Source organism: Amblyomma maculatum, chromosome 2 (genome assembly GCF_055883805.1).
Source record: "Amblyomma maculatum isolate TAMU_Amacu chromosome 2, ASM5588380v1, whole genome shotgun sequence".
Lineage (NCBI taxonomy): Eukaryota > Metazoa > Arthropoda > Arachnida > Ixodida > Ixodidae > Amblyomma > Amblyomma maculatum.
Window position 1 is genome coordinate 100,329,225 of NC_139345.1, and position 21,709 is coordinate 100,350,933.

A 21,709-nucleotide genomic window follows, 5' to 3' on the forward strand; every position below is an offset into this window, starting at 1 on the left:
CACGGCGGAGCAAGGCTATAGCCCTCACCCATCGCCCTCACCTCCACTAGGAATCGATCGCACCGCCTCCGCTGCCGCTGCCGCTGCTCGGGGTCCCGTTCCCGTCCCTTGGGCGCGGTTCGAACCCGACGCCGACGCGTCGGCGGCTGCCCTGCCCTGCACAACTGCCGGTCGATGCACCGGGCACGCCGGACGGCCTCCACCCCTCCGAGTAGCAGCCTCCGACGCCTGTGCAGAGGCGTACGGGCGCGGCATCCTAAATAGAAGAGGTCCCGCCGGGAGCGGCACGGGCAAAGGGCCATACGCGCGGGCCCCATCCGAGCGGCCATGGCCGTTCTTTCGTAAAACTGCCCCTCTATAGCTATGCCACTGGCTCTCAGAATATGCCCGCATAAGTGTCCTCGTTAGCTCCACTCCCAGCTATTTATTGCAACAGAAATGCAACAAAGGGATGGGAATGTCTGTCGTCTGACGAAAGGAGGCCGCGGCAAAGGTGCCCAGCACCACTTTTGGAGTTCAAAACAGAGGAAGAGAGAAAAATCGCCTTCCGCTGCCCTGTTTGTCACTATTACTGACGCCGTAAATGAAACAGCGAAAATTGTCGCTGAACCACCTCCCGTAGTAAATACCAAGAAATTCGTGACAAACAAAAATAAAAAGGGAACTTCAGAAGGGACGCTTTCTCCGGCTTCATGTGTGAGTTTCTTCCGTGCGTCAATAAGCGCGCAAGCCAGAACAGACCCCTAGGGCGCTTCATTACCAAGAAGGACTGAAGCCGACTGGGATTGATAAAAGTTTCCCACCCTTCACGACCGCGAAAGACGTAAGCGAGACGGATGGAGGCGGACGCCGGCGACGGTCCAGTGTCCGCCGTATACACAACCTGCGAGTAATCGGCAGGGATTTTAAAGCCGCACCCAGCATAGCGGCTAACTTCAATCTAGAAACGCCAACAAACCGTAAGACGAGTAGGGACATAATAGCGGACCAGCGACGCCTAAATTTACGAAGACCACAACCCGTTTGATTTCGGACTTTCAGCAATCGTCGAGGTGTGAGCGAACCGCACCATCTAAGCTTGAAGGTCACGCGGAAGCGTATTCCCCTCCCGAGTGTCCTCTGCGGGTCGAAACATGCGGGAACCATCAACAAGGTCACGTCCAGTGTTGGGGCAAGCACAGAGAGCTTTCAGTGCATTCCGTTAGACGTAAAGAAAAAAAAAAAAAGCAGAGCGTAACGGTAATGCATACAGCGGGTGCATGAGGTATAGCGGAACGCCTTTGTTTTACACGCAGTAGAATGGTTTAGTGTGGTTTATGGGATGCAACGTCCAAAGCGACTCAGGCTATGAAAGACGCCGTAGTGAAGGGCTCCGTGAATGGCTCCGCACGTTTCCTTACACGCAGTGGAATGGTTCAGTGTGGCCTATGGGATGCAACGTCCAAAGCGACTCATGCTATGAAAGACGCCGTAGTGAAGGGCTCCGTGAATGGCTCCGCACGTTTCCTTACACGTAGTGGAATGGTTTAGTGTGGTTTATGGGATGCAACGTCCAAAGCGACTCAGGCGATGAAAGACGCCGTAGTGAAGGGCTCCGTGAATGGCTCCGCACGTTTCCTTACACGTAGTGGAATGGTTTAGTGTGGCTTATAGGATGCAACGTCCAAAGCGACTCAAGCTATGAAAGACGCCGTAGAGAAGGGCTCCGCCTCCTCGCACACAACAGTCGAGCTCCTTAACCACTGCACCACCGCTGCGAGGCATGCGCAATGGAACGCGCATAATTTGCAGTTCAAGGAGTCTGGAAATGACAATGCTGACTCCAGCAGGCCTTGGCGCCGCCGAAAGCAGAACCTGTACTAATGATGCACGCCTCCAAGGTGGCGGCGCTCACCGACCGAGACTAAAACCGTTCGCAACGCATGGACGCACGGCGCGTTAGGGCCCCGACGTCCAGCTGTTCACTGTTCAAGGTATACTGCGTTATACACCCGTATCAAATCAAGGACAAGTTAGGTGCGCCCAAGGCGAAGGTTACCGCTGAAACTACGTTCTTCCGAGCGTATCCGAGTCGTGCGCAACAAGTAAAGGCGGATAGGAATATGCAAAACTAGCATTCATGTGCGCTACTTCAACAGGTGACTGAAATGGCATAAAAAAGACCACGATAGGTTTCCGACGCTCTGCCCGGAACTATACCGAGAGGCGGCAGCTATACCGGCTTCTCCGACTGGTCTCGAGGCTGGACGGTGACATCTACATCGACCATGTGCTGACTGACAAGCAAGACGCCTAAAGCTGCTAGCCGCATGCAGTGTAAACTCTATTTCAGTCGCGTCCCAGTCGCGACAGCAGCAAATAGCGACCAATGGAACGCCTCCAATGGAAAACAGAAACCGATGGAAAAACGGACCAATGGTGCGCCTAGCATAGGGGGTCCCGCACGGTACGCCGTCAGATGTTTTACCGAAAGCGCTTTCCACGCAGCGTCCCGCACTCCCGCTACGCTGGTCGTGGGAGCCGAATGGTACGCCGTTGCCACCAAGGAAAGTAACAGCCCAGCCCTGACAAGCCGGCCGCATATACTGCGTGGCCGACGTCACCACCCTCTTCCCCACTGTCTCCGTTATATACAGCCAAGAAAAAAAAAAAAAAACACGTAAGCACAATGATTACCCGCAGAGCCATCAACGGCGTCCAGCGGTACGCAGGTTCCGAATGCAAGGGATGAACCGAACGACGCCGCTGCTCCGACCGTTTTGATGCACCGTTTCGAGTCACGTGATGGCCAAACGCCACGTCGAGGCTTGAAAGGAGAGATAAAAAAAAAGCCAAGATGAAGAATAACAACAACAAAAAAAAAAAAGGCATTAAAAAGCAACTGCGAAGTATCCGCCAATGGGCCGTTCCGGGGGAGAGGGATGTGCACCGTGCCTTTTGTTTTCGCCTCCCCGCATTCGCTTCACATCCATCTGCACCGCGCGCGGCTTCGATTTTTCGATCACGACGCGAACGCACGTTCGTAGTCATCAGCTGAATCGGCGGCGGCGTAGCGGGCGCCACACCACGGAAGCAGCTGCGCCAGCTAGAGGACCGCGCGGGCGAAACGGTGGACTCCTCGAGAACGCGATGTAGCATGCAGCGACCTGCTGCACGACAAGCCTTGAACGACCGCGAAAGCGGACTGTAAGGCCCGCGCGGAATGATAGAGGAAAGATAGGGGAGAAGGTTAAAAAACGCGGTCACTCACGCAGTATGCCCATGCAGCTAACGGACTCCCCTGATGCCTATAGGCAACACCACCTTGACTCCACCTGGACAGGTCGGTAGCGAGGGATGAGGGACTCGGTGACGGACGGGCTTAAAGGCTTACGAAAAAATGACGATCACTGCGGACCCGCCATATTTATAGCCTCGAAAACGTTGCTTTCTGGTCAGCCGCAGCTACCACGCCCCAACCTTGTTTTGCGGCCGGGACACGAATGGCACGCAAGCAGCGATCCGACGATGCGTGGACGGCCCCAGTAAAGACTGAAACGCCGAGCATGGGACTCTGCGATCGAGAGGGCCGATCGATCGATAGACACGCGGTGGTAGAAGGGAGGTCGGCAAATTCGTATGAAGGACGCGTATAATACAGCGCGTATCTAGGCCCCTCCTTAATTGAATGATGGTCGGAAGCGGCCGTTGGTCGCTCAGGTGGCCCCTGTGTCCGCGCTGATAGCGCGGACAAGCGATGGACAACAATGTTCGGACAAGAGAACAATGGGAGCAGCCGAGATATAAACGATATAAACATTACACTCGAATCACGATATACACGACGTCACGCGGGACGCTCATGCCAAGATGGACACAGCGGCAGACCGAGACACCAACAGGAGGAGGATCAAGTTCCGCGGAGACCGGCCACACGCGGGGTATCGAGACGGGCGCATATTAACCGGAAAACCGCGCATGCCGAGCCGGCAATTTTCTCGCATTTGGGGCGCCATCAGAAAGTTGCGATTGCATACATACACTTCTCCCGTCCCAATTACGGGAAGAGTGTCGCACTATAGACTAGGCAGGGCAGTTGCGCGGCTACTGACGTATACGACAGCGAATCGACGAAATGACAGAGAGCTGATGCAGATGGTGTGATACATAGGCGTGCTCCATTTCCACCCGCAGCGGCTGCGGACCGCGCGGCTAAATCTTTTATTCTTTTTTTTTTTTTTTACTTCCCTACCGCCGGTCGTTACACGAGCGGCAACCGAAGGGATAGACCATTGTGCGGGGATGTAACACGGCACGCAGTCACGGAGAGGCCATCACGCGGCGCCGATGGTGTCGCTCGATCGCCCTCTCTGAGATACGAGGGCGATGCATGCAGAAAAAGAATCGCCCGCCGCCACTGCGCGACGCGAGAACGGGAAGACTAGACATGCACGGCCCAGAGTCTCTCTCTCTCTCTCTCTTACCCGCACCGGAGGCCAAATAGCAAACAGCAAACCGCTGACAAGTGACGAACGGCAGCCGATGACGACTACAAGAGAGGAATGGAGTCCAAAGAAAAGGACGAGTCGGAACTGCTCCAGCAAGGAGTGGCACTTTGCCGATACCGCTGCAGGGAACGCCGTTGGAGGAATACCGTGCAGGTTAGCAGGTTAGCCTCATCGCCTGCATGGACCTTCCATCACGTACACTGAAACATCGCAACACACCTACGACAGCCCGGAAACTGTCGATACTGCGTCCGCATCACAATGCGCCCATCACCTGCGCCAGATGTATACATGCGCAGTCGTCTCCAGTTGCTAGCTGTATAGAAGGCACAGGTGGGCACTCAAAAAGTCCAACCTCACCTCAACCTCAATAAAAATTTCCTGACCTCACTCAACCTCAACCTCACGCATTGAGGTTGAGGTTTGCCTAGGCGGTCTCACCACAATTTTTGTGAGGCCACCATTGACCTCACTCAACCTCACCTCAACGACCTTAACCTCAGTCGTTTTGAGGTTAAGGTTGACCTCATGAGGCATGCCCACCTCCGATAAAAGGCAATGGTTCGCATCGCGGTAAATTATACTAGAGAAAGCCACAACAGTTTCTGAGCCGTCCTCGAAGAAAACCAGCTTTAACCAGGCAAGCATGCGTTTCACTCTGCAAAAGTGCGCGCACAAGGACTTCGAGCTGAACAGCCGGCATCCCATATGCGGTCCTTCCCGAAGATTGAACTGGTGCACCGGCCTAGTGAAGAACTACACAGCATTGGATCGCTTTTGGAGCGACGCCGCTTAGCATGACAAAAACAATTATATATTATATAAGACGAACTCCCGCCTCTGTTATGCATGAGCGCGGGTAATGAAAAGTGCGTGCACCATTCTTCGCTTTGCAATTTAGCCGGCGCACTTCACGGGCATCGGGAGACACGAAGTAAACGCAGATTAAACGACGGCGCAGGTACGAGCACAAACTCGCGCCTCGACGCCAGTGCGTCCAGATCGATAGGCGCAATTTTTCTTCTTCAGCGCGACCTTCCCCTCACCCCCTGGGAGCAGGCGCATAAATGCGCAATGACGCTCAGCGATTAATGAGGCAGTCGGGGGAGAGAGATCCATTAGAGACCGCAGCGAACTGCACACCCCTAGAGTCGCCCCGCATAGGCGGAGTAGAAACCTCGCTCAATCTGCCAAATGGATAGCAGCAGCGGCACGGAGTCGCACGTCCACATCCTGTACCTTGCGCGAAAGCACTCGTAGGGCTCCAAGATTCACGTGCGAGACGTCGACTGGTACTAATGTCAAGGTGCTAAATTTCACCGTACATACCCAATGCAAAGGTTGCAAGGGACGGATGGAACACGTAGGAATTCTTTCGTGCATTGTGCTCCTAAAGCTACGGTTAATACGCGGCAAAAGCTCGCGTGTGGCCATGCAATAGGCTAAAAAAATAGCGCGGCGGTTTAGCTTGGTTATGCAGAAGCTCGGCAAGAACTGATTGCTTTATGGCTCTATTACCTCACGCAAACTGATTAGCGTACAGTCGTAGGCTATCGCTAAATGGGAGATGATGATAAAAACGACGTAATCTGAAGCGCGGCGCGAAAGACTGGCAAATTAGTTGTTGAGGAAACAGACTACCCGGGAAGCGCAGTGGTCCTTCAGTAAGAACTCTGCTGATATATTTGCCTATAGGCCTGGGTTCCAAAATCCACTGACGACGAGACATTTTCTTTACAGTGGTTGCTCGAAGTAGGCTCCACGTGGAGAAATTCAAGAATGCGACTAGTATAATGATTTTGCATTAAAATTACAACTAGACTACACTTAGTGGTCAGTTTACACGGGGATGACACACGCACGCACGCACGCGCACACACCCACGCGCGCGCGCACACACACACACGCACACCCACACAATACTAGTAAGATACACCGCCTAACCCTGATGACATGCTATTGTATCACGCCAGCGCAACGTTTACCGAGTGTCTCGGCGTAATACGCTGACGTGGTCCCAAAGCCACCGCTGTAAGCACAACAGTGGAATGTTCCAAACACCTATAGGAGGCCATGTCGTACCGAGTGACGTCCACCCTGCGCGAAAGGCTGCGTCACACCGGCAATTCCAAACACGTAACCGTCTTTGCCAAAAGTAACCAGGCTGCGTGTTCCGCTTCTCAGTCGGTTAGTAGAGAATTTGTACCACTTCTGAAGCTGTAAATTTATGCAAAGTAAAGGCGAGCTCCTGTTCTCACTTCTTAACAAGTTGTGATCCTCTGGGAATCCATGTTGGCTTTAGAATACAAGCGAGAAGCAAAGCATGCAGCCTGGTTACTTTTGGCAAAGACGGTACATTACATGAAAGACAGTATGTTATTCCGAGCGCTAATTGTTTTAATCACGCGGAATGAAATTCCTTTTTTTTTTTTCTACAACCGGAGAACTTCTACGCACTGACGCGCATTCGTTTTGTCGCTGTAGAACTTTCTAATTGAAACAGCGCCAGCAGTTTAAATGCTGGTTAATAACGCGAACGGTCCTACAGTTATTTCGAAAAGCACGAAAACACACGCCTGTTTGATTTACATAGGCGATCGCCAAACTGATTTATCATACCTGGGTATTGCATTTTTTTTTTTTTTTTACCACGGACTACACTTAGCATGGTCACCATTCACACGAACTTGCAATTCAGTTCAGTTTCATTTCTCGTTTTAATGAATAACTTTCGCGACTGCCCCTGCAGACCTCGCCAGAAGTCGTTCAAAGCAAACGGGCACACATCGCCGCCAAAATATGCACAACCTAAAACAACGCCGCTTGAATCGGCGATGAGGCCCGCTCGCTGCAGACATCGCGGCCATCCTCCCTCCACGCGTGTCCTCAGCGACTCAATCAAATTTACATTTACGGCCTCGGGAAGGAAAACAAACTCATCTCCCGTTCCCTCGACGACAGCGAGAGCGACGAGCCGCCCGCCGCAGCACCGTCGCAAAGAATGAGCCGAGGAAAAAACAAACGACGCCAAGAGAATAGGCGAAAGCCTCGCGAAATCCGCCTTCCGCGGCGGCGTCCCCGTTCTAGCCGCAGAGCCCAGCTTTACCTACTTCTACGTATTCGTTCGCTCTCCGCTTACTGGTCCTCATTTTTTTCTTCCCCCTTTTTTTTTTATTTTTTTTTTTTTATTTAAGACGTCTCAGCTTGCCGCATACAGGGCACAACTTCATTTTTCCAGCCGCAGTACGCACCAACATTCGACTCGGGGCACACACGGGACCGCTAGAACAACGCCGACACCACGACCTGTGCGTCAGCGGCCGCGGAGCGGAGACGTCGTCCCTCGTTCCAGTACGGGGTTGTCTCCCGCCTCCGCGCCTGGAGGCAACAGCTGCGGCGGCTTAGGTGCAGCTCGCTCTTCTTTTGTTTCTCGCTACGCCGAGAAGCGACATCAGCGGGGGCCCGCAGCGAAGGCGGACGCGCTGCGCAAGGCGAAGAAGGCCGCCGTATATACGCACAGCTAAGTTTTTCCTCCCTCCCTTTCTGCTCTTCCACGTCCACGGTATCTGCGACGCCACGCGAACGCACAAGTCGGATGAGCGAGCGTTTTCCCCCAGTCTTCTACAAACAGCTGATGATGGGGAGAATATGCGACCCTTCGAAATCACGGAGCGCGAACGTATATCCGAAGAACACGCGGAACACACACAATGCCTGCCAGTATAAGCAATAAGCATACACAGCACTTTCGCAACGACTGGAAGCTTTTTCTTCGCTAAGTGTCCGAGCAATTAGGGCCACGCGGCTCTTACTTCTCTATCTCGACGGCGGCAGCGAAGACGGTGTCGCAATAGCCAAACTCGCGCGCCTCCGGTCAAAGGCCTCGCACGATTCGCTTCCGTGTGGCGCGCATTCGGCCACGCGCACAACAAACGCCGACAGCTCTAGCGCGCAGCCACTGCAAGTCGATGGCGGGTTGGAGAATGGAAACGATCCTCCGCGCATGCGAGCACACACGCACGCACTTCGAACACTGTCATTAAGCCAGACGAGCGCATAGCACGGAACACCCGCGCAGCCGGGCTTATGCGGCCCTTAACATACAACACTGTCGCAGAGGAAAGGAAGCGACCGACAACCATGCGATGACGACTCATGGGAGCCATCCCGCGGGCGAAACCGCAGCCGTAACAGCGAGCATTTAATAGCGACATCGCGCACATCGCAATGGATTAGCACAGCAGAGGCCGTGTGCGAAAACGATTGCTCCCCATGCGCAGTGGCCAGAGGATGAGGAGGAGTAGGAAAGAGCACCTGCTATGGCGCATGCGCAGCAGACACTTGGGATAAAGCCACGTTAAAGTGTGACACCAAGTAGCCCGCGGAATCACACAGCAGTACGCTATCAAATACGGTATTACGCCGTGCAAGATTTCATTTCGACAGAGCTATTTCCGACAGGCAAACCAAAGCAAGCACGTGTGGGCCGTACGCAAATACAAGAACGTGGAGTTCTGTAACAGCTGGAAGCCGCGCATGCAGCTTCGAAAGGCGACGAAAAAAAAACAAAAAAAAAAAAAAAAAACAGGAAAAACAACAACAACAAAGACACATAGGATAGACAGCGTCAAGTCCGAGCTGTCATGCAAACAGCTGCAGAAAAGAAAAACAGACCACAGGGCCGAGACAAACAATCGATACAAGACGGGCGAGGACTGCAAACAATGAAGGCAATCGCGAAACACCGAAACAAGAAAACCTGTGTCGCTAAGGCGATAGAGAAGGAAAACTAAGAAAGAAAAAAAGAAAAGCAACAACTACCACAATTACATTCGTCAGCTTTAAGTGTTTATTTTTAAAATTTAAAAACTAAAAAGGTTAGTTATCACCGAAGTTAAAGCACTGCATCCCTTTAAAAATATATGGCTGACGACAAACACGCACGAAGAAAGGATTGAGAAAGGACTGCGCTCGATGAAACATCACAGCTCACCATTTCTTCACGTAACAATGAAAAAAAAAAAAGATAATTAAAAAAGGCTGCCTAAGCATTACCGCATTAGCGCATTACCGGCCGCCAGCAGCTTTCGTTTTGTTTTCTTTGGTTTGTGGGGTTTAACGTCCCAAAGCGACTCGGTCTATGACAGACGCCGTAGTGGAGGGCTCCGAAAATGTCGACCACCTGGGGTTATTTAATGCACACTGGCGTCGCACAGCACTTCATCTACCCGCCTGCTTTTCGCCTCCAACAAAAAGCAGCGGCAGCGGCCGGGATTCGATTCCACATCCTTGGGCACAGCAGTCGAGAACCCTAACCACTTCACCACAGCGGCGGGGCCCGCGAGCAGTTTCGTGCCGGCTGCAGTTGTGAACTCGCACCTTAAAGAATGCGTGCACCACCTCCAAATCTCGCTCGACACAGCAGCCTCAACCACAAAGGGGTGATGAACAAAGAAAAAAAAAAGCCATAAAAACGCCCTCGTAAAATAAGCCAAATTAAAGCAAAACACAGATTACTGCCTCGTCACTAACTCAGGAGAGGAAGCTTATCGAACGCGACAACGTAGGAATAGTCGCCGAAATGAGCGTACGGAAAGAGACCGCGGACGCCCACCAGACGATCCTGTCCGCGCCACCAACGTTCTTTTATAGCCCAAGTAACTAGTAAAAGCGTTCACTTTATGCAAAACACACGCAAGGAGAAACGTACTGTAAGGCAGCCGTACCATCGCTGCCGATGAGGAGACGAACCCACGAGTACTACAAAACTCCCCAAATGAATTGCCTGCACGGGCGCACCGTATACGACCCACAGGGCAAATTGCATCCGTGACAAAGCAATTACAGCGAATGAAGAGGGGAGGGTTAATTTGCCCGTCCGCGCCATACCTTCCCCCCTCCTCCACTCGTTCGTGGCTCTCGTCACATATACTCCCACGCCGACCAGAAACCGCGCCGTCTTAATTGAGCGCCCACTTCCGTTCTTGATCACTCGACGCCGCCAGCTAGCAAATCGTTCGAACGGTTTGATTAATTACAGTTGCAAAGCAATTCATTAAGCGCACGACGTTCAATTAGACTCAACCCCGTGGCTTCCGCACGTTAATCGCGCGCCGGCATGGACAGGCGGCGCTACTCTTTCAACCGTTCCCCTTTCTCCTAACTTTTTCTCCTTCGCCCGAACGAACACGAGACAGCCCGCAGGATTCCGACTCCCGAGTATATTCGTTTCTTCAACGCTCCGTAAACCGGAGCTTCTTCAATATGCATAACGCATAAACGAAATAGATGTTTATGCGCAGTGATTTCTTTTTCGTGCCTTCAAGGATATATAAAAAAAAAAAAAAAATATTGAAAAAGCTAACTTTTTTTTTTTTTTTTTTTTTTTTAGAGTTCCAAACATCTCGGACGCAAAGTGAGAAGGAAATAGGAGAACAGAAGCCACCGGGTGAAGAAAAACAAAAGTAAAGAAGGCCAAAAGCGTCCGCAACGACGACGACGACTAAAGAGAGATTCGCGAAGCCCGCAGTTCCTATATATTCGCGCCGGTTCCCAGAAGACAAACGCCGACGCTCGCAGCGGCGCTTGCTTGCACCTGAGCCGCATCGTGACACGCCACGCCGCTTCCACTCGCTCGCGTCTTATACCGTACACACAAGCATCTCTACCGTAGACGAGTCTCAAAGAAACGCCGTCCAAGAGCAGGAGCACGGACGCGACAAAGAGCGGCGCGCCGGCAGCCTCGCCCCACGCATTAGGCCGGCCGTTTCTCTGCACCACCTACTTTTTGGCGATCGCCCTTGTCCTCGTTCGCGCACCCTTTCTAGGGCTATGAACTAACCAACAAACCGACCAGACTTCTGTTTCACTCGCAACAAACTGGAGCAGACACAGTACTCGCAAGGCCGCCTCGATCAACTCGTTGCATCTCGTCTGTCACGAGTAATCGGCAACGTCTACTTCGCAGTCACCGCACGAGCGCCCGCACAGCTGAAATGCAATAGAGACACTCACAGGCAGAGCAACAGACATTTGTTTCTTTTCGATTAAGAAAATCTCAATGCGAGATGGGTGTATAAATTAGACAACGCGGCGCCTAGCGGACTCCTCAACCCCAGATATAACATTTATGCGCGATTAGTACAACCGCCACTAGCAGCTGCAGCCGATTTTCCTGTTCATCCGAAAGCGCGGATCAGCGTCCTTGCAACGAGCACGACGAACCGCGTATCCCAAGTGCGCGACGCAAGCATGCAAGGCGTGTTAAAAGGCAGCGACGTAGCGCCAACGTCTCAAAGCAGTTTCGTTGCTCGTGTATAAGTTATGCTTGCCAACTACGACTGCGAACGATACAATCCTGTCGAAACAAACAAAATGTCGTTATACTCGGCGTAGACGACATTTCAGAGGAGGTAGTAAAGACTAAAGCGACTTCGTGGTAACCACCATGCACTCGTCTTAATTGGGTCGAGTAACAAGCTGAACCGCTGCTTATTGCTGTGAGATGGGCAGGAGCGACAAAATGTGCTCCCTCGACCTGCAGCACCATGCATGCATATGGGCGAACTAATTAGGGAGCTGCACGAGGAGCTAAGTGCGTGTCGATTAAAATCGAAGCGCTCCTCCACGTTCGTGCCGCTTCAGATTCAAACGCTGTATAAAGTCCTAACTCCGGCACCAGACCCTCGGGGTGAGTTCTGACCGTCCCGACAGACCCGGGCTGTTGCAGAATGTCAATAGCACAGCGCCGAACCAACCCCGAGTTAAACAGAATGTGAAAGAAAATAACGCGAAGCTTCGCCACAAGTGAGATAACGCGATGACAAGTTCATAGCACCGGCGAAAGATGACAAAAAAAAAAAAAAAGTGGCATGTCATAGGTCCTTTGTTTTGGGAGAGGAGCGCTCGGCAAAACCAAGCAGCGCAAAGCATCGAATACGTAAGACCACTACTTTGGTCAATGTCTTACACTTCCGGCGTTCCGCGAACACAGGAAAGCTACGACCCTCAAGCGACTCTGCGAGGACAAAGAACGGCCACGGTTCGGTGAGCAAAAATATTTTTGCAACGCTATTATCATAATTAGAAGCTTCGCAACTCCTACTCCGCTTTAAACGTACCTTTTCTTTTTTACCGCACGTGCTGATGGTGTCAAGAGTGCGAGAACCTCTCCGACCACTGAACTAAACCGAGAAACCGCGAACCACAATTAAATGCGCGCGAGTTCCCGAATAGACCAAAGCCGCGCGTGGCGCCCATGCATGCACGGGGGCAAGCGAGCGTGGTCACCTTTGACGATGGCCTTGGCTGCTTCGCTGTAGACCTTTTCTTGCGTGGCGTTCGGCTTGAACACCTTGTCGTACACGTACACCTTGCCCTGCAAGGAGAGAATGGCGAAAGAAACGTCACCTCCTGCTCGGACAACACGAGCGTTGCACAAGAACACGAGAGCAGACCTCGGCAACGAATGTACACGCCTACGGCTCTACATCGCTGCTCGCAGGCTCTCCCGTTTCGAGAACGGCGATGAAACGAAGAGGAAGGAAAAAAAAAAAAAAAAAAGGACAAGGCGGGCGACGTAGAGCACACAAAGGTATCACAAAGCTCGGTCCTAAGGTGTCCAGCCGTTGCACTCTCAGCAAACCAACAACCCTGTAGTCACAGCGTGCGCACTTTCCTTCCGCAACACACCGACAATGAGTACAATAAATTTTTGAGGCAGCACAGCCAAATGGAGTAGAGTTAGTTGTTGGGCTGGTTGGTATTCTAGATTTAAGGACATAGGTCTCAGCGCAAAGGTACGCGGCCAAAAGAAGAAAGAAGAAAGACTAGGGACGAACACAGCGCTTCGTCCCTAGTCTTCCTTCTTTCATTTGACCGCGTGCCTTTGCGCTAAGAACTATGTCCTTAAATCACAAATGGAGTACTTGACAGTAGAGCGAGTCCCAAACTCATTTGGTTAGAATAAAGTTTTCTCCATCCATAGAGCTACAACAACGAAGGGTTAAACTTCCTCCCTGCGCCTTATTTTAATACAGAAAACGATGCACCCTCGAAGCTAGTGCACGCCAGTGAAGTCGCGCGTGACGTCCGCTGAGCCTTGCATTGAATCGCGTTGGCCATCTTCGCAATACCGACCACGGTGGTCGCTAGCATGCGACAGTTCTCGACAACGCCTTTGTATGTACACGCCCACGTCGAACATGACTTGATGATCGGGAGCCGGCCAGCAGCAGCACAGTGCTCATAAAACGAATACGAACTATGCGCAACTCAAGGGTACAAACCCCAAAGTGCCATCCCCCCCCCCCCCTTTCAATACACACACAAAACGAATAAAAAACCACAGGTGGCTGGCTAGTCTCGACCGTCACTACGGTCTAGCTGTGTGGGATACAAGGCTTCATTCAGCGAGACAGGCAGATAATTGGCGAACTTTAAACAGAAACACAAGCCGCGAAAACAAAACATCGCACGGGTACAACGCTAGACTTCCGAATACTGAAACGAACACCCGGGACCGAAGAGAAACTGATCACTGAATTCAACTTTCTTTCAAAATGAAACGGAACTGCTGATCTCTGGGACTGATCGTTGCATTTTGAGACTCTTCATTTGCTGCCACCCTGTTTATACAGTGTAAATCCTACCACAAGAGTGGTTGGAATATTCCCCATCCATCGTCAGGTCACACGTTACGTAAAGCTCTGTTCTATTCAGTCCAACCAGAGCACCTGTATGGCGCAGGATCTTAGACGGAAGCAAGAAACTCTGGACGAATCACTTCTTCCTTTTTTTTCAAAGAAATGGTGACCTCGTTTACGCAATGTCGCGAGAACAAAAAAAAAAAAAAAAAAAAAAAAAAAAAAAAAAAAAAAACGCGCGAAAATCGAGGCACAGGCGGAGTATAGGGCAATTCCTTCGCGAAGGCAGCGCCCGTGTGAAGCTTGATTACTATACAAGGTTTGAAAGCGCCTACATCGTATATTCCCCCATTCTCCCACGGTTACTCATTTTTCACCGTCACGCGGCTCGGCAAGCTGCACGTAATAAAGTGCACGCGGTAAGCAGAAATGACGTACCCAAGGTGCCCTCCATTTCCCCGACCGCTATAAGGGCGGCCTTCGGGACCCAGCCGGCAGCAGCGTGTGTGTACCAGGATGTTTCCCATCTACAGCGTATAAACGCCGCTGCTTTTGTTTTCTCCTCCCATCGCCAACGTGGCGGCAACACGAGGTGCGGGTTATCCGTCGTCCACGCCAGACGAGCGGCGCACGCAAAAGACCTGCCCGCGCTCCCATTCCGTGCTAACGCGAGGCAAGGCCGCCTTCCTGTTAGCGCAACTAGACAGGCAGCGAGCGCTGTGGTGCTCCGCGCGACTGTGCGTGCTCCTGGTCACGCACTGCAGAACCGTTCGTAGTATTCTGACTACCGTTCCTTCTCTTAACAGCAATAAAGCCAATGGCATCGAACGAAAATAAAGTGGCCGCAAGAAATGTCGATGGGAAATCCCCCGAAACGAGAAAGAACATGCACCTAAAGGCTCCGTTTGCTTGCCAAAGGTATACGTTGTTAAAGGCCCACTGTCCACCCTCCGGTCGAAAATATTTTCTTCCCCGGTGACTGTGAGACTTCGCCCCTGGAACGCAAGGCCGCAAAATGTTTTTGAAAAGAGTAACTAATAACGCAGTTACAGCCACCGCAATCACCCGATTCTATCCTGCCTCTCTCCTTCCGTTCCCTGGCAAAGGTTTTTCACTCTCCTGCCCGAGGTCGTCTAGCCTCCGCAATGCAAATTCCCCTTCCTCCTCGGCGTTTGGCGGGAGGTGGGGCGTGGCTCCCCGCGAGCGCGAAAAAAAAAAAAAAAAAAAAAAAAAAAAAAAAAAAAAAAAAAACGGTCGAGGGAGCGCGCGCCGCTGGATTCAGTCTGGCCGTGGCGAGGGAAAAGCACGCTGCGAGCGGTAGACACCCATCCTTCTCCCGTCAGTCAGCTAGACGGACCAATGGACGTCGTTCCCGATACGTACGTCGTTATCGGGGCCCATCGGGCCAGCGCAGGGAGCGGTGAAGCTGGCTTCTCAAAGGAGAGCATGAGGGAGCTTTGAATTGTATTTTCGATGCTTTGCGGCGCGCGTGTCGCTGTAGAATTTTGCACAGACTATCTCCGGTATCTGATCGAAACACTGGGCTCCTTTTCTTAAAAGGGCCTTCCCTGGACAGTGGCCCTTTAAGAGGTTAGGGCACTGAGTCCCATAAGAACATGCGCACCCATCGAGCCTTAGGCACACGGTGATGACATAAAAGTGTTTGACACCCCTCGGGTAAACCTCAAAAAACACGCGGTTTTGCCTTCATTTCCGCTCCATAATCATGATGCGCTCAGGGCGAAGGGCGCAGGACCAGCCCCCGATGGCCGCGTCCAGGCCCCCTCCTCACACTGAACCAGCCGCCTGTGTTTGAGTGCGCGCGTATTACCTCTGCTATAATGCGCACGCTTTCAAGACCCACGCGCCGAAGGGCCTACAGCATTCTGAAGGCGCCCCGGAAGAGGGATGCGCGGACAGGTTTTCTCAACCCGGAAAAATAAAAGGAAGAAAGAGCCCGCAATCAAGACGATAACCCGCGCATCGCCGGCATTTCAAAGGCTAGGGTAAGCCAGGGCTCGTGGGCCCTGCCCAGATTTTTCCAGCGATGCCGCCGCCGTCGCTCTTCGCCTGTAGCCCCTTGTTTACGCACTTCTTTCGCGCATGCCGGAAGACGGAGAAGCGCGCGCAAACTGCTCCTCGCCGCCCGGTGCCGACGCATCGCCGTCACCCCAGCAGGCATCCGACGAAGGCGACCCCGGAGAAACCACACCGGCTGATTGAACGATCGCTCGCCCACCAACCGCAGGTGGTCGGATCCACGCAGAAAAGTACGCGCCGGAGAAGGCTACAGTAAAAACGAGCGACATCGCTGCTGTCTTAGGCTGCAGAGCCACGAACAAAGGAGAGAGCTCCCATGAAGGCGACAGCACGAGACTGGATGAAAATTTCACCTCACTTGATACGGAAAAATTGCTCGGGAGCGGCCAATCATGGCCGACAAATAACAGCAGGACCGCAGCGATGTGGAACGGAATGCTCATAGGTTCGAGCCGGGCGGGTAATGGGTCCCGGTAATCCGGTAAAGGCTCACGATTACCCTCACTTCCCTCAAAATGAATAAACCGTCCGAGCTCTTCAAGTACGACGATAAATGGTCAAGCGGATAGCGTCACGGTAAACGCACCGCTCTTGCTCATTACGAGCCACGCTTAATTAGAGAGACTAAAACAGAGACAAAGTTTTCAACAAACAGGACGGATTTCCGCGAGTATGTCCTCACAAAGGCGGGGTCTGTCTTTAAAAGCCGCCCGTACACGCGCCGCCATTCGGTCGACCCGAGATAACGGACGACAAACAAGGGGGCTGAGCGTGCACCTGTAGTAATGGAGACCGACACGGCACTATACGCAGTGCATACATAAGCGAGACGACTGCGTTAACACTTTGTGGCAAGGGGGTAACAGCAGGCCGACGCGCAATCAGCGGATTACCCGCGAACACAGCAGCTGACAGAGCTAGCGGGGCTAAAAGCTCAGCAACACAGCACGCAGGCAGAGAAGTGATCGGTGCATACGCCCACATACGAATTAAAACACCGTCCAGAAACGTGTGACGGAACGCGCTGCGTCGAAAGCACGCCGGAAAGGGCCAATCAGAATGCTTCCGTCATGGCGATGCTTATTATATGTACGCCAACGCGCAGCTCCTCTACCTCTGAACATTTGCGGTGGCTCGAGTTGAAACCTCGAAACGAAGAAACACGCTGCTTATAAACGAGACAGATGATCGCGAGAGAAGTAATCGTAACCATAGGCGCTGTCATTTGAAAACAAATTATATCTACACAGCAGTAATGAAGCTCCGTCAAACAAGCACATTTGCGTGCTATTTATAACCGCCCGATGACGAACGCGAACGCTGCTTTTATAACAAAAGGAAACAAACGCTTTTTTTTCGCCCCTTTCTCGGAAGATTACAAAGCTCAGAAACGGGGGAAATCCCCGCCGCAGGCCTCTTCCGGCATAAAGAGGCAAGGGGAAGGGAACTTGCCAGTGCGCCGGTCCTAAAATAGTCGCAGGACTGAGGCGATAAAATAAAAGGTATTACCCATAAACATCAAAACCTTACATACACACAAGCGCGGGGTAACGTATTGCGCGCTTCGCAGGTTCGGCATTCCCCGCGTGCACACTTCAAGCAGCGGGACAGTCAAGCCAAACCAAGCAAAGGACGAATAGAGAGCGTCGCGCAGCTCCCGGGCTTCCGACGACGCGCATTCTCGGGAGCGAGGCAGGCAGGAAGGAAAGGGAAGGGGGGCAAGAACAAGAGCTCACGCGGAACACGGCAGCGGGGGCGGCAGCATGCAGCGTCGAAGGTCACGCAACAGAGGCACGCGAGGATGTGCAGAGACAGAGTACACACCGCCAACAGAAAAGGGCGACGCGCTCTTCTTCTAAAAGGGGCAAGTTCACGAGGGGAAGAAGAGTTGAGAGACAGAGCGGACGCGCCCTCTCTGCCCCCGCGGAGCTTGGGCGGCGTCGGAAGCCCAGGAGGCGCCGTCGGGGGCAGGAACCTTTTAAAGGAGCCGGGACCCCGGAGTTGATGGCCTTCTTAGCGGAGCGCAAGCTACCATCGAGACCGGAAATAGAACAGGCGCCCTCTTTTTCGCCCCCCGACGCCGAGATAGCGAGCGCGGAGAAGAAAGGCCCGGCAGCTCGTTCCTTATTCAATGCGCGCGGTCTCTTGGATGGACTGACCCCTTTGGGAGAATGTGGACAACTACAGACTGCTGGCACCGTGCTGCTCGCGTCGCGTAGGAAGACGTTACGCTCAAACAACGACAAGCCCGAGCTGCGCTACTGTGCCCGACCATTCCCATGGGCTCGAAGGGCGGCACGCGCGTACGATCATCGTCCGCCGGTGCACATAGCAGCGGTGGTTTTTCACACAATCGCCAGCCGATGAGTAGCTCTCGAGTCCCCTCATATACTCCAGAGAGTACTATTCGGCGTCATCCACGATATTGAATCTTCAGTTCCTCTTTATTTGGCCTACGTACACTCACACGAACTCACGGAGCCCCTACGGGTTTCCATTAAAGAATCCTTCTACTCCATCTTTGCACGGCCTGAGAGGACGCACTGTAACTCTTCGGTGAATTCCCGGCCATATGGGGATCACTGGGAATGAGCTGGAGCTCGCCCGCGAAATTTCTGACCGGGCGCCAGTGATCCCCTGGTCAAGTCCAGCGACAGTGTGGACTACGGGATGGTCATCAAGAAAGCCGTCAAGCTACACTTCACACGCATGACTAATTATCAAATTGTCGTATGAAAAATTGTCATTTTTAAGACCCGAATAAGCTAGTCAGATGGATTTTTTTTTTTTTTTAGTTTTTAATCTAAACAAAAACGGGACTGGGCACCTCAGAAATTGCTTGGAGGGTCAGAGAGCAGCTTTTTAGCATGTCGTCCTATCCACGCTATGGGCGATAGCGTATGGCTTTCGAACAGTCTTTCCTGGACGAAGGCTGCAGGGACTTCAATGCCAAGTGGGCTGCCAACAAATTCCTACCACGCTCTCGCACTCAACCATGGGTTGTCCCCGCTCCAAGAGAAGATAACTTGGGACCCATGCAGGAGCCCTCGCTAGGAACTTTGTCACCACTTCCCCCGTGGCCGACCCAAGGTGCAGCCCTCCGCTGTACACGTCCAGGAAGTCACTGTTGCAATCACAGTCGCGAGAAGCCGAGGAAAAAAAAAAAAAGAAAAAAAAAAAGAATACACGGAAACCGTGGCCGAGAAGTGAAATTAACACGCGTGGACCCATCGTCAATCACTTGCGTGGCGAGCGTGCGAGATATCGACGCACGGCATCGCGCAGCAGCCCACAGAGCACGCAACGTCTTCATCAAACACCGTGATCGTTCAAGGAAGAAGCCACGGCAGGTCCCGACCGTCGCTACCGCAGCAGAAGGCTAGATGTGGCAGCGAGCGCTACACGCCGCGGCTTCGTTTGATCATAAACGTGTACAGGCGCAACCGTTTCGGCGGCCGGACCCATCAATCAGCTCTCTATTGGGGCAAGGGACGCTGATTAGCGACAGCCCCTCCGCTAATGGTCGCACGAGCTCAGCGTGCTCCGCCAATGCGTCGTCGCTTGCCGACGCCGCGGGCTAATTTAATTGCCTGCGGTGCACGCGCCACGCTCCACAGCGTCGACGAAGAGGAGTCCGCGTCCTATTCCTGCCAAGGTATATCTACCTTGTTCCTGCCGTGCGGCTTCGGTCGAAACACCGCTCATTCGCACGTTTCCATGGGCCACTAAAACAATGCCAATTGCGTGTCCTGTGCATATGATTGGCTGTCAAGACGCACAATTAAGTGAATTCTGGATTGACGGACCAGTCTTGCCCCGGTGCTTTCGCGTTCCCACTGGAGCCACGTAACGACCGAGGCTAGCCTCTCCGTCAATCCATGCAGGGCACTCGGGAGGCATGCAGTAGTCGCAACAACGCATCCACGCTGGGAGAATTCCCTTTGTTTGAATAAAGTTTTTCATTCAATCATTCAGTTCGGTACCTTGGCGGCTGCCCCAACAACCTACTCAAACCGTTCAACGCAATAAGTTTGAGACAGAAGCGTCTGCGTATATGGGCCAGCGGAGAGGGAGATGGGACAAAATAGCACTGCAGTACGCCCAGAGGCACAACAGCTCAACTGCCATACAAATGCAAAACGCGTGGCTGTTACTCGCGCGACACGCACTTTCACGAACCGCGCAGACCTTGGAAGGCGCTGTACGGAACACCCGACGGCAAGGCCACGCCCACGAAGCCACCCCTGCGAGTCTCATTGGCAATGCTAACCTAAACGGCACGCATAAATTCGGCTCCTAACATGTGCTCACCAAACGCTATCTATACTCATAAAGCGGTCAACACAAGCGATGCCATGCAACTAAGACTGTCACCGAGAAAGACGGATGCTCGCTAAACAGACAGGAATATTTTATTTTTTTTTTTTTAACCCAGCCTCGACATATCCAGTGCATGGCCTCTAGGGAAGAAGGATCGCTCTTTCTCAGCTGCGGGCTTAACCACCTTCGACCTACTTTTGTTCCCACTCACTACTGAGCGTTTGTAAAAGAAAAAACAAACAAACAAACTAGCCAGCTAATAATAATAATAATAATAATAATAATAATAATAATAATAATAATAATAATAATAATAATAATAATAATAATAATAATAATAATAATAATAATAAAGAACATTGAAAAGCACGTAAAGCGTCTAGTCAAAATATTGAAAGAGAAGCCATCTTCGCAGCGCTCAGATACGAACGGTCGGTCGTTCGAACCGGATGGAGAATCGGAGATTTCGGTGGCGGCAAGAGAGAAACAGCGCACACAGCCGCTCGGGGTTGTTAATTATTCTGAAGCTATTTCCACCCTTCCGCGCGCATATATCCCCCGAAAGTGGCAGCTAGCAAATGGGTCGGCACGTATACGTAGGCTGGCGCATATCTAAACGATATTTATGGACCGCAATTCGCGACAGGTTGGCGTGCGCCTATACCAGAAAGCGGCCGACACCCGCGGCTTCCTCGTGGCTGTTAGATATAAGTATCCGTTGAGATTTTTCGTACACGGGATGTTCACAGTGTCAAAAAGGTGTGCTGGCTTACAGCGCAGTTGCAATCACAGTGCATGGAGTCCAGGAACTCGGTGACTTTCCATGGCTCGTGCTCTTAATGTCATGGACAGTTAAAGCGTTTTGATTTTGGATTGGAAAACACTATTTCGTCAAAATGCAGATGCAGACGGTCCGCTCTAGATGACCTCCAGTCCATGGCTGGCGGCGACCTTAGTGGCCCACTCGGAGGCCAAGGCTTGAATGCCCGGGTCCGAGCTGACCAGAACGGCCTCCCATCGCTCAAGAGAAGGAATTTGTACTAGATCTTCCGGTGGAGGTTCTTCTTTACATTGCCATAGTATGTGATCATACGTGGCTGTTTCGTCACAGAACCTGTACGCGGGGTTAAAGAAATGCGGCTCCGCGAAAAAAAAAAAAAAAAAAAAAAAAAAAGAGAAGTCGCCGCATTTCCTCGGTACCCATGCAGACAGCCGATA

At 52.3% G+C, this 21,709-nt stretch overlaps 1 protein-coding gene across 1 annotated transcript in view; it reads right to left on the minus strand.

The window, feature by feature from the left end:
* Khc (kinesin heavy chain) overlaps window positions 1-21,709 on the minus strand; it is a 101,984-nt gene that overhangs the window by 38,555 nt on the left and 41,720 nt on the right. Inside the window, exon 2 of the mRNA XM_084594853.1 lies at window positions 12,777-12,864. Coding sequence (XP_084450979.1) covers window positions 12,777-12,864 — 88 coding nt within the window. The remainder of the gene's footprint in view (window positions 1-12,776; window positions 12,865-21,709) is intronic.